The sequence below is a fragment of the Rosa chinensis genome, chromosome 5 (assembly GCF_002994745.2).
Source record: "Rosa chinensis cultivar Old Blush chromosome 5, RchiOBHm-V2, whole genome shotgun sequence".
NCBI lineage: Eukaryota > Viridiplantae > Streptophyta > Magnoliopsida > Rosales > Rosaceae > Rosa > Rosa chinensis.
Window position 1 is genome coordinate 25,608,836 of NC_037092.1, and position 16,311 is coordinate 25,625,146.

Consider the following 16,311-nt stretch of genomic DNA (forward strand, 5'->3'; position numbering starts at 1 on the left):
TGCTTTCTTTTATTTCGATTTGAAAGGAAATTAAAGTGTGAGTTATTCTCCTTTATTTCGTGTTTTAAGGAATCAAAGCGTGAGTTGTTTTCCTTATTTTTGGCGTGAGTTGTGTGTGGTTTGAGTTACTCATACGGGCTTGCAAAAGCTTACCGGTTTTGTTGTGTGACAACCCGGTACACTATTCAAACGGTGTAGGGGTTAATTCTGCAGGTTAGGATAATCAAGGTTGAGGCAGCGAGCTAGCAGCTTTACGGTAGGAAACCATCTTTGTGACTTTACCGTTATTTGGACTTCCGTTGTAGTGAGCTCTGAGGAGCAATTACGTTTTATCTTGTTGTTGACAATTTAATTCGTAAGCTTGTGTAATATATAACTCTATGGAGCGAGTGTATATTAACTTTGAGGGTTCAGGGCATCAATATCTGTGTAAGTTAAAGGGAAAAAGATTCCAGGTATTTTGTATTGATGACTGGATGTTCACGCATATATAATTATGGGGTTATATATATCGATTTTCATGTGTGTAAAATCAGGGGCGTGACAGTTTGGTATCAGAGCGTAAGGTGCATATTTGGTGACAATCAATACTCCTCGAGTGATGGCCCGTCTGCAGCGGATCCCCATCTGATGCTCTTCGGTATTGATATAGTCATTGGGTATGCAATGAGCGTTGGATTGCGAGTCATCAGGGTAGTGTTAGCTCAGTGAACCAAGTGTAGGAGCTTAAGGTAACTTCTAGGAGTTAGTCTTTTTAGGAATGAGGACCTTTAGATTTGACTCAAGATTTACGTAGGGGATAGAATTGTATCTTCTGACGTAGTAAGGTGGTTGATTTAGTCATGTTGTTGACTTATACTTGTAGTTGGAAGTTGTACAAGTATTAATCACAGGTTGTTATGCTTCTTAGGTGATGGATTCACAAGGAGGCCGAGCTAGGGGTCGAGGTAGACCCAGAGGCAGGGGTGGAGCCAGAGGTAGGGGCAGGATTCCTCCTCCTGTTGAGGAGATGTTTGAGAATGATATCGAGGCATCGAATGTTGAGCTGCCTGTTCCACCGGTTGTGGAGGTTGCGAATGTTGTAGATCCCACTCGTTTGTCGAAGTTGGCAAAGGAGATTTCGAGGTTGGGAGGAGTTCCATTCCAGGGAGGTACGGATCACATGTTGGCAGATCAATGGATCGAGAACATGAAGACCTACTTCGAGATGGTCGTCTGTGACGACGTTGAGAAGAGGAAGATTGCGGCGTTTATGCTCCAAGGCGATGCACGGGTATGGTGGAGCGGCACACAGAGGGTTATGGACGTGTCCACCATGACCTGGGATGAGTTTGTGGAACTATTCAGGAAGAAGTACTTTCCGCCTTCAGTGAGGGAGCAGTTGGAAAGGGAATTTGTCTCGTTAGTCCAAGGGACTAAGAGTGTGAGGGATTATGAGGCTGAGTTCTCAAGGTTGTATCGCTTTGTGAGACAGATGGATGCTGAGAGCTTAGCTATGAAGTTTCAGTGGGGACTGAATGCTTCGATCCGGCGCGATGTCGCCGTTCTGGAACTGAAGGTGATGGAGCTCATTTTCGCTAAGGCTATGGCCATTGAGCAGGAGAACTTGATTTTCCAGGAGCAGGAGTCGGCTGAGAGGGACTCCCGAAGGAAGGGGAAGGCAACTGCTGAGAGCAGTGAAGGGACAGATGCTCAGGGTGGGTTCTGGAAGAGGCGCAGGACTCATCAGCAGGCGCCAGCTAGGGAAGCGGCTGCACCTGCTAGGGCTGCACCTGTTGGGCAGGGAGCACCTCTGAGATGTTACAACTGTAAGGAGATTGGCCATACTGCTAAGGCTTGCACAAAACCGAAGAACTTGGCGTGTTTTACTTGTGGCCAGACAGGGCATTTCTCAAGGGATTGTACCCAGCAGCAGGGCAGGGGACAAGGAAATCAGCGAGGACAGCAGCCTTTGGGGCATGTCTGAGTGGATGCTAATTTCAGCAAAGTGTAGGGAATGGAGGTGTCTTATCGGCCTTAAGACTTTTCTTGCTAAGGCGAAGTATGATAGTGGAGAACCTAATTCCTTTGTGTGCTGTGACAGGCTTTGCCTGATGTCTATAGTTAGACTTTTGCGTGTGGCTTCCTTTTGTAAAATACTGTTTTAGGTGGTATGTTGCATGATGCATTTTTCATTGTTGTAACAGAGGAGTCTTTTACAACTTTGTTTGTAGGTGCAATACCATGTGACAATTGATGGGTAGTTCGGCCGAGGCTGAATCTCATCTTACTGTGTTCGGATATAGTTGGAATGCTTATTGTGTTTTTTGCAAATAATTGACAAGTTCAATACTTTGTGGAGGCTTCGGAATGAAGTGCTTTTCTTGCAGGAGAATTAGAATTGGATTTTTGGGGATGAGTTTATTCGTACTTGTTGGTTTGTACGTTTAAATTTCGGGACGAAATTTCTTTAAGGGGGGTGGAATGTGATGCCCCGGAAATTCGTATTTATTTTCTGAGGATTTTCCGGAATCTAAATTATGGTTATTGGATGGTTTCGTGGCTCGTGGATGGAGCGGAAGTGTTTCGGGCGAATAATTAATTGAAGAATATGGTTTTAAGGGGGTTGCCTAAGGTTGATTTTTTTTACGTTGGGATTCTCCGAAAACTTCCTTCACGAAAGTTGTAGAGCGCGTCGATACGAGTTCGTGGACATGTGGAACGCGAGAATCGGAGTTCGTATGAAGAAGTTATGGCCATTGGAAGAAGTTTCCATTTTGGTATAAATAGGGAATTTCCGAAAATAATTTCATAATTTTCATATTTCCTTTTTCGGAAACCCTTTTCTCTCCGTTCTCTCTCCTCAGCCTCCGTGCGACCCGACCCAAACCCGGTGACCCGACCCGACTTTTCCGGCCGTTCCCGACGTCCGCCGGCGACGAAACCAACGCAGACGTGATCGCCACCATCTCGCCGACCTCCCTCTGGTGCTTGACGGCGACGGAGACCATCGGAAAGTGGAGATCGGAGGAGCTACAGTAGACGTAGTCGGATCCTGTCGGATTTTCTCAGTTTCCGGCGACTCCTCGGCCGATCGTTCTCAGTTTCGGAATCTCCTCCTCCTTCTGATCATCCTCATAACCACCTTGTAGGACGATTTTGCGTGTGGAGTGGAAGATCTAGGTTTGAAATCTACGGTGCACAACGAATCTGGGGTTTGATCAGACGGCTGCGATTGGCCGATCTTGCAAGCTTGATCTAGGACGATCTAGGCCGAACCAGGCTTAGCTCCAGGTATGAAAGTTGCTCTACTCATCATGATGAACATTTCTGGTTGGCTTGATTGTTGTGGTGTTGAGTTTTGGCCGGTGGTAGTTGTGGTGGTTGCACCGCCGACTGTGGCGGCATTATGGTGGCCTTCCGGCCATGTAATGGTTAGTTTCTGGTATTGTATATTATCCACTTGTCGATACGAGCGTTTTGATATATAATACGCAATTTTTGGAGATCGTATGAATATATTGTGATTTTTACGGTTTCGGACCGTTTGATGCTTCGATCCGTGAGGATCCGAGCGTCCGATCGACTTGTGGTTTGGACATATCGATCGTAGAAGTGTTCCGGAGACATTGGGTGGTCTCGGATGTGGTTTTGCCTCGATTGGCGCCACTTTGGGGGATTTTAGTTCAAAACAGGGGTTTCAGACTTAAAATTGGTTATGAATCGTTACTGATTTGAGATCATTGGTGAATAGGTGCTTCTAGAAGGTGAATTGGACGAGTTGTTGGTGATAGTGTACTAGTTCGGTTCTGTATAGAAGACGCAGCGGGATTCTGAGGTGAGTAATCTCACGAAGTTCATATCACGAACGGGTTCACCATACTGTTTTGAGAGTTATTTAGTTAACTGCAAACTATAGATGGTATTAGTGGCACTTTTGAGTAAATGATTACGTGTGTATATATGTATATTATGGGATGTATATATATACATACGTATTCATGTATTAGTAGATATATGTTTACGTGAAATATATATGTTTTGGGTGGTTTGTGGATTTATGAGAACAATATGCATGAAATGATGCTTTTTATTGTTTTGGGGTGTGGCTTTTGGAAAACAAATGATTTGTGGAAATGATTGATTTCGATTTGTTTTGAAAAGCGTTGAGATTTGAGAAAAGTGTTGAGATTTGGGTATGAAAACAATGGGCATGAATTGATGCTTTTTATTGTTTTGTGTTATGGCTTTTTCGGAAAACAATGATTATGGAAATGTTGATTTCGATTGTTTTCAAAAGCGTTGCGATTTGTGTAACATTTTGGGTCAGATGCGACTCCTTTAATGTTTTGCTCCAAGGGACATTGCGGCCCGAGGATCGAAGGTCTGAGACCTTGGGCAGAATACCAGGTGACCACGTCTTTGGCCGGACGAGTGGTTACGTTTTTCAGTTAGAGCTCTAATCTGTCTGCCATATAGGTAATTCATGGGGTAACGGGAATTGGTTATTTACAACTCATGACATTACGTATTTTTAGGGAACAAGGTGTGAGTTGCTTCCTTATTAATGGTTTTTAAGGGGACAAGGTGTGAGTTGTTTTCCTTATTAACGTTTTGATAGAAATCAAGGTGTGAGTTGCTTTCTATGGTACGATAATGGTACATTTGATAGGAAATAAGGTGTGAGTTGTTTTCTATGTTTTACTGATAGAAATCAAGGAGTGAGTTGCTTTCTATGTTTTACTGATAGAAATCAAGGTGTGAGTTGCTTTCTATGGTACGCTTATGGTACAACTGATAGAATTCAAAGTGTGCGTTGTTTTCTATGTTTTATTGATAGAATTCAAGTGTGGGTTGTTTTCTATGTTTCGTTTTAAAAGGAAACAAGGTGTGAGTTGCTTTCTTTTATTTCGATTTGAAAGGAAATTAAAGTGTGAGTTATTCTCCTTTATTTCGTGTTTTAAGGAATCAAAGCGTGAGTTGTTTTCCTTATTTTTGGCGTGAGTTGTGTGTGGTTTGAGTTACTCATACGGGCTTGCAAAAGCTTACCGGGTTTGTTGTGTGACAACCCGGTACACTATTCAAACGGTGTAGGGGTTAATTCTGCAGGTTAGGATAATCAAGGTTGAGGCAGCGAGCTAGCAGCTTTACGGTAGGAAACCATCTTTGTGACTTTACCGTTATTTGGACTTCCGTTGTAGTGAGCTCTGAGGAGCAATTACGTTTTATCTTGTTGTTGACAATTTAATTCGTAAGCTTGTGTAATATATAACTCTATGGAGCGAGTGTATATTAACTTTGAGGGTTCAGGGCATCAATATCTGTGTAAGTTAAAGGGAAAAAGATTCCAGGTATTTTGTATTGATGACTGGACGTTCACGCATATATAATTATGGGGTTATATATATCGATTTTCATGTGTGTAAAATCAGGGGCGTGACACTATAGATCCCCATGAGAAAATGAGAACCTTGCCTATGAATTTAAGTGGTATTTGTTGTGTATTTCAGTTAATAAAAACGAGAAGAACTTGTTATCTAGTGTTTTTTTTTGTCTTATCTAAAATCAGCACCATGAAGCAACAGCTGTGGAATTAGACAAGCAAATCACATTGATATCTTCCATAATGCGACATGAAACTGCTGGGAATTAATCAGAAAGTGTAATAAGTAACTGATATCAAAATTTCATTCTGAACATGATAATTAAAAACTTGTCACAAATGAATACCAACAAAATGCAAATAATTGACCTGGACACCACACATATATATATATATATATATGTTGTAGGATAATAGAATTGTGTTTATTATTGATAATAGGAGCCCTTTATATAGGGAGTTTACAGAGTACACAAAAAGTAACAGAATCGGAATACAATTAGTATACCTAGGGTACTTTCCTATTACAACTCTAAACCCTAATTTGTAGAGGCACACATTATGTCGATATCCTTCAACACTCCCCCTTGTGCCGCTCAAACTTGGTGATGACGCTTTGATTGTTGCCTCATTAAAAACCTTGCCAGGTAACAAAAACCCTGTGGGACAAAAATAACCCTGGTCGAAGGACAAAAAGAGCACAACACGTCCTTCCCTCTTCGAGATCGAACATGTAGACATCATGCCTCCCGATGTCAATATCTCCCCCTGATTGCTACAATCATGGGAGTTCGGATAACTTTCTCAATCCGATGCTCTTCACATGTTTCTCGAAGGTGGATTTTGGTAACGACTTAGTAAATAAGTCTGCTACATTATCCTCTGATCGGATTTGGTTCATTTCAATATTTAGAAATGCTTGTTGTCATTTCGATGGAGGGGAGGAGGAGCACGGAAGGTGGCATTTTGCCTTGTGGGGTCCGATCCCACACTTCCGTCATCTCTTTTCTCTGTAGAGATAGAACAAGCCCATATCAATCGTACCTCTCAAGTATCGAAAGATTGTCTTTATACCAATCTAAATGGTGTTGCGTTGGCGCGGGGCTATATCTAGCCAACAAGTTCATAATAATAATTGAGGTGTCCGGTCTTGTATTGTGCTAAGTACAATAATGCGCCTATTGTACATAAGTAAGCACTTTCGCTATTAACACGTCTTCGTCATCATCCCTGGGACGAAACGGATCCCTTCACTACAACAGAAAGTCTCTTTAGCGACCAAGTTTTTAGTGAGGAATTTATTTTCCTATGTAAATGTCACATTTTACGAGGAATAATTAAGTTCCTCACTAAATGCCCTTAGGTTTTTTACGAGGAACATGTTTTCCTCCCTATATATCACTTTCTACGACTAATATTTCAGTTCATCACTAAAGGTGACCATGATTTGGTCTCCCAAATCGTCATGTTATTAGCGAGGAAATATAAGACTTGAGTGATGAATTTTTTCATCGCAAAAACGACATTCAACGAGGAAATAATTATTTCGTCGTTATTTGATTGGCGGCAAATTGTGTATGACCCTCCAAATTCAAAGGCGACAAAACTATGGTTTTCTCGCTGAAAGTCTATGTCCTACGAGGAACCATTTCCTCGTTAAAAGAAACAATTAGCAAGGAAATAAATACTTTCCTTGTTATTAGTTTGGCGGATAATTGAGTAAGTCCCGCCAAATTCAATGGCAACAAAACTATGGTTTCCTCGCTAAAACTTTGTGTTTTACAAGGAACCATTTTCTCGTTAAAAGAAGCAATTGGTGAGGAAATAACACTTTTCTCGTTATAAATTATGGTTTCCTCACTAAATGTCTGTGTTCTACGAGGAACTATTTTGTCATCAAAAGAAGCCATTAGCGAGGAAATAACACTTTCCTTATTATAAGTTTGGCTGAATATTGTGTAAGATCCGCCAAATTCAACGGCGACAAAACTATTGGTTCATCACTAAAAATTCGTGTTCTACGAGGAACCATTTCCTCATAAAAAAAAAGAAGCAATTAGCAAGGAAATAACTATTTTCTCATTATAAGTTTGGCGCAAAATTTAATAGCGATGAATGTGAGCATTTCTCACTAGAAGTCTCATTTTAACGATGAATGATTTCTTTGCCCTTGATACATTTAGTGAGGATCTAATTATTTCATTGTTGTAGGTTTTGATGGAAAAAAATGTGATTAAGGACAAAAAATTGGCAATACTAAAAAAAAAAGAGCGGCCAAATTGTTTTAAGGCTGAAAGAACTTTAAAAAAAAAAATAATTAGGTAAAAAATTAACAAAACACTGTATTCTATTATATTGAGATTTTTTTAGAATAATTATATTGATATTTTTGAACAAAGAAACCTGCAAAAAAAAAAAAGCACATAAAATAAAGCCAATGGAGATAAAAATAAGTAGCGAATAGAATAGAAATGGGTAAAAAAGTTAATAAAAAATTGCGTTATTTTATACTAAGATTTTTAGATAAAATTCCTGAAATTGTTAATCCTAATGTTAATAGAAAATTGTTTTTACGTAATTATCCCTTATACATATACTATGGAAACCTCATTAATTAGAATGGGTAAAGAAGTAAAATTATAAATAACAACAAATATTCATTATCTCTTTTTTGTTTGGATCAAAAAATAGTTATTATCTTTTGATTTTAGAGGTAATAAGGATAAAAATCTCTTCTAGAGAAGGAAGAGGATAAATCATTCTCTAAAAAAAGAAAAAAGATATACCTAAAATAAAATGAAGAGAATAATCAAGCCGAGCCAGAGAGTCGCAGAAGATGGAGGAAACATCATATTCAAGAACACGAGACGGGTAAACATCAAGTTAGACAAAGGACCGATAAGGTGATAAGGGATTGCTCAACCTAGCGATCCGGGCTGAGTGCGTCATTTTCGGATCGTGGGTTGCCAGAGAGATCAGTGTTTCCGGTAACTCTGTGACTAAGCACGTACGTGAATGACATATGCGTTTAATAGAGTGTATACCATTTATCCATGAGACACATTGTTTGTTTTGTGATCATACTCAATAACCTCCTTGTTGCATCATTGCTAGCCTTTATCTCGTATAACAAATATACATGTTTTTGAATTTTTCCTATTCCAATTATATGAAGGAGCTTTCACATTGATGATTAATTTAGAATTTTCTATTCCCATTAGATTGAGGAGTTTTCACAATCCTAATAGATTAAAGGTAAATGCTCTATAAGAGGCACACCGACATGTACTACAAGTAAGACTTCCAATGAATGATATATGCTAGTTGTTTATATTTGTTGAAATCGTTTTAGTGTGCAATGCACTATTGACGTATCTGATTTCATAATCATTATTCACATTTTTGCTTTTAAAACTATGATCAAATATCATGGACCTCTCTACAATTGAAAACCGTTAACATATTCACAAATCACAATCATAAAGATATATATTTTTTTTATCAAGAAGAAACTTCATTAATAATGAACTGGATACAATGAGTTTTGACATCATCTCATACACAGAAATGGCCACTGAACTTCACACTGGAACTCCAACATGACTGACTAATGGAGTCATAAAGATACCTAAACCCATTTTTATTTTTATAAACACATTTTGTTTTTATCAATGGCATATTGGAGGAATAGAGAAAAAGAAAAAGATAAAAAATAGAGAAGCGGGACAATGAAAAGTCGAAAAGACCGAAGGCGGGGAGGAAAAAACATAGAGGCGCTAATATCAAAAGAAAAAAAATGTAAAGAAAAAACCCTTAGGTTTTGTTTCCTATCTCTCAGCCACTTTTCTATGTCTCACGCGTTCTCCTCTACTAAAGCTCAGTCTCTCTGAGGCTCCATCTCTAAACTCCCATCTTTGAAGCTCTCATCTCTATGAGTAAGGTTAGATTCATCTTTCTTCCTCCCTATGTAACATTCTTGTATAGCTTGATTAATCAAGGTCTTATTTTCTGCTAAATCTAAATTTGAGATGTCGTATTGTATATAATTTGAGGTAATTTCAATTGCCCTCTTTATTCTGGGTTTGATTATTTGTGCAATTGGCAAACCCTGGATTGAGAATGTTTTCTTATGATTAGTTTTCAAAAACAGAACAAAGTTTTGATTGAAGCCAACCTGGCGTGCAATTTCGGGTGCCGTTACTACAGCCTTAACTGTTGGATCTACAGCCTACTTTATATACCGTACGGTCCCGTTGTTGGCTGAAGTCGTCAAATCGGAAAGGACTGCAAACTAGTAAGAATTTCTTGTATTCGAGATTTCCTAATTACAATTTTAAGATCTAGACACAATTTTAAGAAATAGATTTTATTTTTTCTGATCCGTTCGTCGTTTGCAATTTTCGGACATCCGTTGAATCTTATATTGTATGCAGTTTTGTTTGAATTTCAGTAAGAATTGATCGATCTATTTTTGTAATCAGCAAAAATCCTCATTGGCCGGTGTTTGACCCTAATTCAATATTTAATTTTGTTCAAATCTCTTTGGTGGCCTGTTGTTGTTCTGTATTCATCATAAAATTGTATTTTGGCTAGCGGAAATTGCCTGAGTAACACTACTTTCCGGTTTATTGCAGCGCCCTAGATTAGGCCAGTTCTCCATCCGATGCAGAACACTAAATGGGTGCAATGGTAATGTAATGTGATGTGATGCGATGGGTACGTGTTGGAGGATGACTATCGCTTGAATAATTTTAAGACCTTGTAATTAAATTATGTATCTATTATATAATATATCAAGTTGGAGACTCAACTTCCACAAGGTCAGTCTGCACTCTCAAACCTGCATTTTGGGTTTTTGGATGTCGGTGTAGTTTGGGTTATTTGGTATTTTGGTGGGTTAATTCTCAGTTTAGAATTTGACACACCCATTTGAACTACAATAGGAGTAGAGAGAAATAATTCGTTTCTTTTTTGTTTTGATTATACTTTCATATTACATATCATATTGGGATTGTTTATTCTTAAGCTCTTTGACTTCTATTTTATTTATTTTTGACCTGTGCATCCTTTGATTGTTCATGCACTTATCAGTGGCAAAGATTTACTCCTAATTCTATTCTTATGAAATTACAATAACAAAATATTGTCCTTGTATACATGTTACTTAGTAATTTGTATATATGCATACACTTAGTAATTTGTTGTCCTTGTGGTATAAATGCATGTATTGCTTGATGTAAAGCAGATAGTGGATTTGTTATCTGCATTGGTGCTGCTCTCTTGGATTGAACATCTAAGAAGGACTGCATTCTGCATTACTATTTCATTAATTAGCTTACATTCTATGTCTCTGTTACAAAATTGATTGTAGTTTACTTTAGCTTCGGTCAGAGCATGTGTTTGAGAAAGACTGCATTCTACATTACTGCTTTTGTTTTTGTTAGGTACGTACTGGTTGTTTTCTTCAGCCTATCTACTGAAGCAACCTTTTGTGCCTCTTGATTGACAATATTTAATCACTTGTGCCTGATGGTGGTGATGTCTGCTTTTGCTATTGCTAAGCTTAATTGGGGTTGTTTTTATTTATTATTGCTCTTCTTTACTCTCTGCTTTCTTGTACTTTGTACAATTAAGTCTCTTTCATAGCTGTATTTGTTTCAGTAAGTAAAATTTCTCCAATCTGCTATGAGCACTTTAGAGTGAGATGTCTAAAGTTAGATGTTTCTGTCAAGCATTTGGGTCATATGTAAAGTTCACATGGAATAGTATCTGTAGGTGAAATTTAATTCATCATCTTCACATCTTGATTGCAGGCTCTGCAGGTGCTAAAGCTCTCTACAAAACCTCTAAAAGAGAACTTCCATTTCTAGTGTCTAAGTTCCAAGTGCAACAGTAAAAAGAGATTCCAAGATATGGGAAAGTGATCAGAGAGGATGCCAAAAAAAAATGGAGTTCACCAATAACAGGATGATTTAGTACAGGAGGATGCTTAAACTCTTTTGCATTAGCATATAGTATTGATCTAAGTACTTTGAATTAGTTCTTATTGTAAGGGAATACTTTGAATTATTACTTTAATTTTAATATATATTTCTTTTCTCTACTCTTTATTTATCTACATTATTATTCCTCGCCAAAACCAAACAACTACAATAAAAATGAATTCTCTTTATGGACAAGAGAACTTACAGTGACAAAAGTAAAGTTTCTCGTCATTAAGTACGTTTATGGAGGAATGGTTTTCTCGCTAAAAGAATGCATAGTACGAGAAAAATAAAATTTCCTCGTTGAAGATAACTTATAGTGAGGAAAAACTTTCCCACCCAAAGCTATCTACAACGACAAAATTATTTTCATCTCAAAAGATGTATTTAAATTTTTTTATTATTTTTAATTTTTAAATTATTACTTATCATTAGCGAGGAAATAATAGTTTAGCCATGAAATGTATTTTATCGAGAAATATATTTAACGACTACTTTCTAGTCCTCAAAATTTTTCAATGAGGAAAAATTATGAGTTTACGCGAGGAAAAAAAATTGTAGGTAAAGAATAATGGCGAGAAAAAAATATTTTCATCGCGAAAAGGGTCTGGCGAGGGAATAGTATTTTCCTCGCATAAACTTTTCTTGACCACCCTACTGCGAGGAACTGACGACTAAAATATTTTCCTCGCGAAAACATTACGGCGAGGAAATTCTGATTTTCAGCGACAAAATTGTTCCTCGCAAATTAGCTTTTCTGTTGTAGTGCTTTTAGGGCTAAGACTACGGACGACCATGGTGCATCTTTGACTTTATCAAAAATGTCTATTGACACGGTATACAAGTTCTGAATCTAGACAAAACCGTGTTCTCCCAAGGTCCTTCCTCTCAAACTCGGATTTCAGGTGTTCAGCGGTTTCCCTTAACTCTCAAGGGTTCCAATTATGTCTATCAACATAAACCGCGACAATTGCAAATCCGGAACTTGTCATGGAAACGCGTGGGCATAGTTCATCATATCCCTTTCCAATCAAGTAGTCATTTTAGTGAGCATTTCAACCTCGTTGCAAATGCGCTCCGTGGTCTAGAGCCACTTGACTTGGATAAATGAAGTCCACAAGAACCTTCATTATATTCCATATCTAGATCCCCATAAAGATACGTAGTGACCACATTCGTAAGCTGCATGTTCAGTTATTTGGAAACTACCAAACTGACAAGGTAGTGGAGTGCAATGACATCCATTACGAGAGAATATGTCTTCTCGTAGTCGATTCCAGGGCGTTGTGAGAAACCTTGCGCCATAAGGCGAAATTACCATCTCTTTTTCTCATCACGCTATCTAACGAAGACCTATTAATGTCAATAGGTTTTATGTTAGGAGGTGTTGGCATCTCAGGCACGAAATCCTTCCTCTTCGTTAGTAAATCCAATTCAACCTGGATCGCATCTTTCCATTTAGGCCAATTTTCTCTACGTTGACATTCTTCAACGGAGTAAGGTTCGATGTCATTGGTCTCAATAATTCCACGTCCTCATGTACACTAGTGTAGTTCGTAAAGATCTCTATATTTTCAGGAATTGGTTCTAACATTGAGGCGTCCCCCAACGATGTCTCTTGGACATAACCACAATCCAAAATATTCTCATGAGACGGATTATGAGTATCAATGATCAATGGATCAAGTTGTGCCAAACTCGCTCTCTTCTTAGGGCGAGAATCCATCGAACCTATGGGTCTCCTACTCTCTCTAGTGGAACCCATGGCCTATGACGCCATTATGCCACCTTTGTGGCGTCACCATACTACCATCCATGGTAGTGGTGCAGTACCCATCTTCTCTGGGTGGCACCATGTCCTCTTGTGGGGACATCAATCCTTGCAGGCATGTTTGCAGCAGGTATATGTGATCTCGTCACTTTTAGGGGATCAAGATGAGACATAGTGGGGACAGACCACGACAATTCATGTCGTTCCTGTTGAACATTGACATTCTAATCTCCCCCTAACGACCGGAAGACTGTCTCATCAAAGTGACAATTCGCAAATCCAGCGAAATAGAGATCGCCTGTCAAGGGTTCTACATAGCGGACTTATAGTTGGAGATTCATGTCCAACAAATATATATATGCTTTCGTTGCAATGACTCATGTTGATGCGCTGTGGCGGCGCAATTGGCACATGAACCGCACACTCAAATATGCATAAATACGAGATATTAGACTCGAACCCAGTCACTAGCTGTAACGCAAATAAAAGTTGAGTGGCTGCTATGAGTCGTAGACGAATTAGCATAGCTGCATGCGGTATTGCATAACCCAAGCGGAAATATTGGTGCGCATTACCAATGTCCGGGCTACCATCGTAGTCGTTTAATGGTGGCTTTTCCGCGAGACCAATTGGGTGTGTACATGGGAATATGATACTTGATATCAATACCCAATGATATGCAATAGTCATCGAAAACTGTCGATGTAAACTCTCTAGCATTATCAAGTCAAATTGACTGAATGGGATGATCTGGGTAGTGAGCCCGTAGCCATCTGTTATATGCTAGGAGTGTAGTATAAGCAGCATTACGAGTGGATAATGGCACAACACGTGACCAGCGTGTTTGCGTATCAACCAACACCATAAAACATCTATATGGTCCGCAAGTTGGTTGATCAAATCCATAGAATTCCCTTGGATTCTTTGTGAGAATGGAATTATTTCCTCAATCTCCTTTGCATAGGATGGTCTCAATCCTAAATAACAGGCTTTATAGAAGGAAACATGGGCTTTATAATCAACTAATAAAGGTTTTGGTGAAGCCATAGTGTCACAATAGACTTGAGAAGTAGAGAGAGGAGTTTATGGCGTCAATGCCATGTATTTGCCGCAGGGGGTAGGCGGCACTGGCCATGTATGGCCTGTTTTTGCACAATCATGGCGCCATGAGGCGCATGTACAGCTCCTCGAACCAATTCTTGGTTCTTACTTTTCTTTGTTCTGAAAATGGATGTCCGTGTAAAGTCTTTAATACACGGATCATCATGTCAAAGCCTATATGTATCAAAATCCCATAAGTCGTCTCTCATGACATAGTTGGATTCAATAACTCAAATAGTGGTTGCATACAACCCACTAGAGCGACACATAAGTTTCTCTAATACTCGTTTATGTCCGTAGTCATTAGAGGTGATGCAAAGGAACTCTGTCCATTCTCATAATGTGTTTCCACATGAAAACCATTGGCTCTATAAAGTTCGAATTAGGGTATGTCCAAGACATTAAGTAAAAGAATTGACACTTTATTAATAGCCAATGATTACATCAAAGTTTCCAAAGTCTAATCCAAAATAAAATCAAAGTAAGACACATTGTAGTCACTCTATCCATTTGGTAACTCCAATCAAATATGACCAGGAAAGTAGAGAGAGATGCTGGTGGAGCAAGGCTCTCTTAAGTACCAATAATCTCAATGACTTTCCTAGACATCACATTTTATTGGGTCCACCACATAAGAAAGAGTTTAAGACAATTGTCATTTATGACTAAGGCAAATTGCCATTACAAAAGTTCTTGGAAAAATAAAAAGGACTAATCTAATCAAAGTCTATTGCATCCATGTGCATTTCATCTTTAGCTTTGAAGTCCTCTATGGTGAGATTGACATCTCCACCATCTTCTTCTTCTTCTGCAAGGTACACTTCTTGCTCTCTCAGGTCCCTATATGCCCTGTAGCTTGCAGCTAGTTCCTCGCTTGCCTTGCATTGCTTGAACCAATGCTCAATTGATCCACATCGATGACACTCATCATTGCGGTTGCCTCCCTTTAATTGAGGTGCACGTTGTGCACGTTGCGGGCGTTCCCTAGGAGGGTTGGTGCCACCACCACGACCCATTGAGCCACCATTACGGCTAGGGATACCACGACCCCCTCTCCCACGTGTGGCATTACCACCATGTGTATCCGCACCAAACTTGCGGTTTCCTTCCTGGTTAGGGCGGTTATATGGGCCCAAACGTCCCTCATGTCCCCTATTCTTAGGGTACCGCTCCTTGCGCCCTCCTTTGGGTGCATTATAATTCGCCTCATGAACGCTCTTAGTTCCAATGGGTCTTGAATTATAATTCCTCACGAGTATGTTATCATGTTTCTCAGCTACAGATATAATATTAATAAGCTGATGAAACCTCGTGATCCGTCCAGCATTGACTTCAGTACGGTATTGCTTTGATACCACAATGGCTGAAACAGGGAAGGTGGAGAGAGTTTTCTCAATTAGCTCTTGCTCTGTGACAGGTTGTCCACAAAACCTCAACATGGACTGTATGCGAAGAGCTTCTGAATTATATTCAGCAACAGACTTGAAGTCAGCAAAGCGCAGATTGTTCCATTGAACCTTCAAGTCAGGGAGGAGGGAATCTTGGACATTGCCAAAGCGCTCTTCTAGCGCTACCCATAGCTCTCTTGCATCCTTGATCGACATATACTCCAATCTGAGTGCCTTGTCCATATGGCGTCGCATCAAGATAACTGCTTGAGCATGCTTTGTAGATGTTCGGTTGAACTCAATATCCGGGTTAGGTGCCTGGATTATGGGTAATATTCCCTTGGAAGTGAGATGATTCTCAACATCGGTTACCCAACTGTGGTAATCCGAGCCTGTTGAGTCAAGCATGGGAAAGTCGAGTATAGGTTCATTCAACATCCTGAAAATAAGAAGAGAAGATATATTAGTTTCGGAGCTAAACTTCCACGAAAACTAAAAATAATAGGATTTCCGAGCTATGCTACCAAGAAATCAATTTCCAAGAATCTCTTTTGGATTAGACCAACAATGATGTTTTAATATGGTCACAATTTGATGCTTACGGACGCTCTTAGTCCAAGCATTGTGAACGCTCTTAGTTCACACGAACACTCTTAGTTCGTTTAATTATGAACACTCTTAGTTCATACGAACACTCTTAGTTCG

General features: G+C 39.2%; 1 protein-coding gene across 1 annotated transcript; it reads left to right on the forward strand.

Moving 5' to 3' along the window:
• Window positions 1-1,585: 1,585 nt before the first annotated feature.
• LOC112203518 (cold shock domain-containing protein 3-like) lies at window positions 1,586-1,966 on the forward strand. The gene has a single exon (XM_024344479.1). It carries the CDS (start codon window positions 1,586-1,588, stop codon window positions 1,964-1,966), a length of 381 nt encoding a protein of 126 aa, XP_024200247.1.
• Window positions 1,967-16,311: the final 14,345 nt, after the last annotated feature.

Excerpts from the sequence above, each read along its gene's own strand:
- LOC112203518 (XM_024344479.1), top strand. The coding sequence starts at position 1,586 with ATGGCCATTGAGCAGGAGAACTTGATTTTCCAGGAGCAGGAGTCGGCT.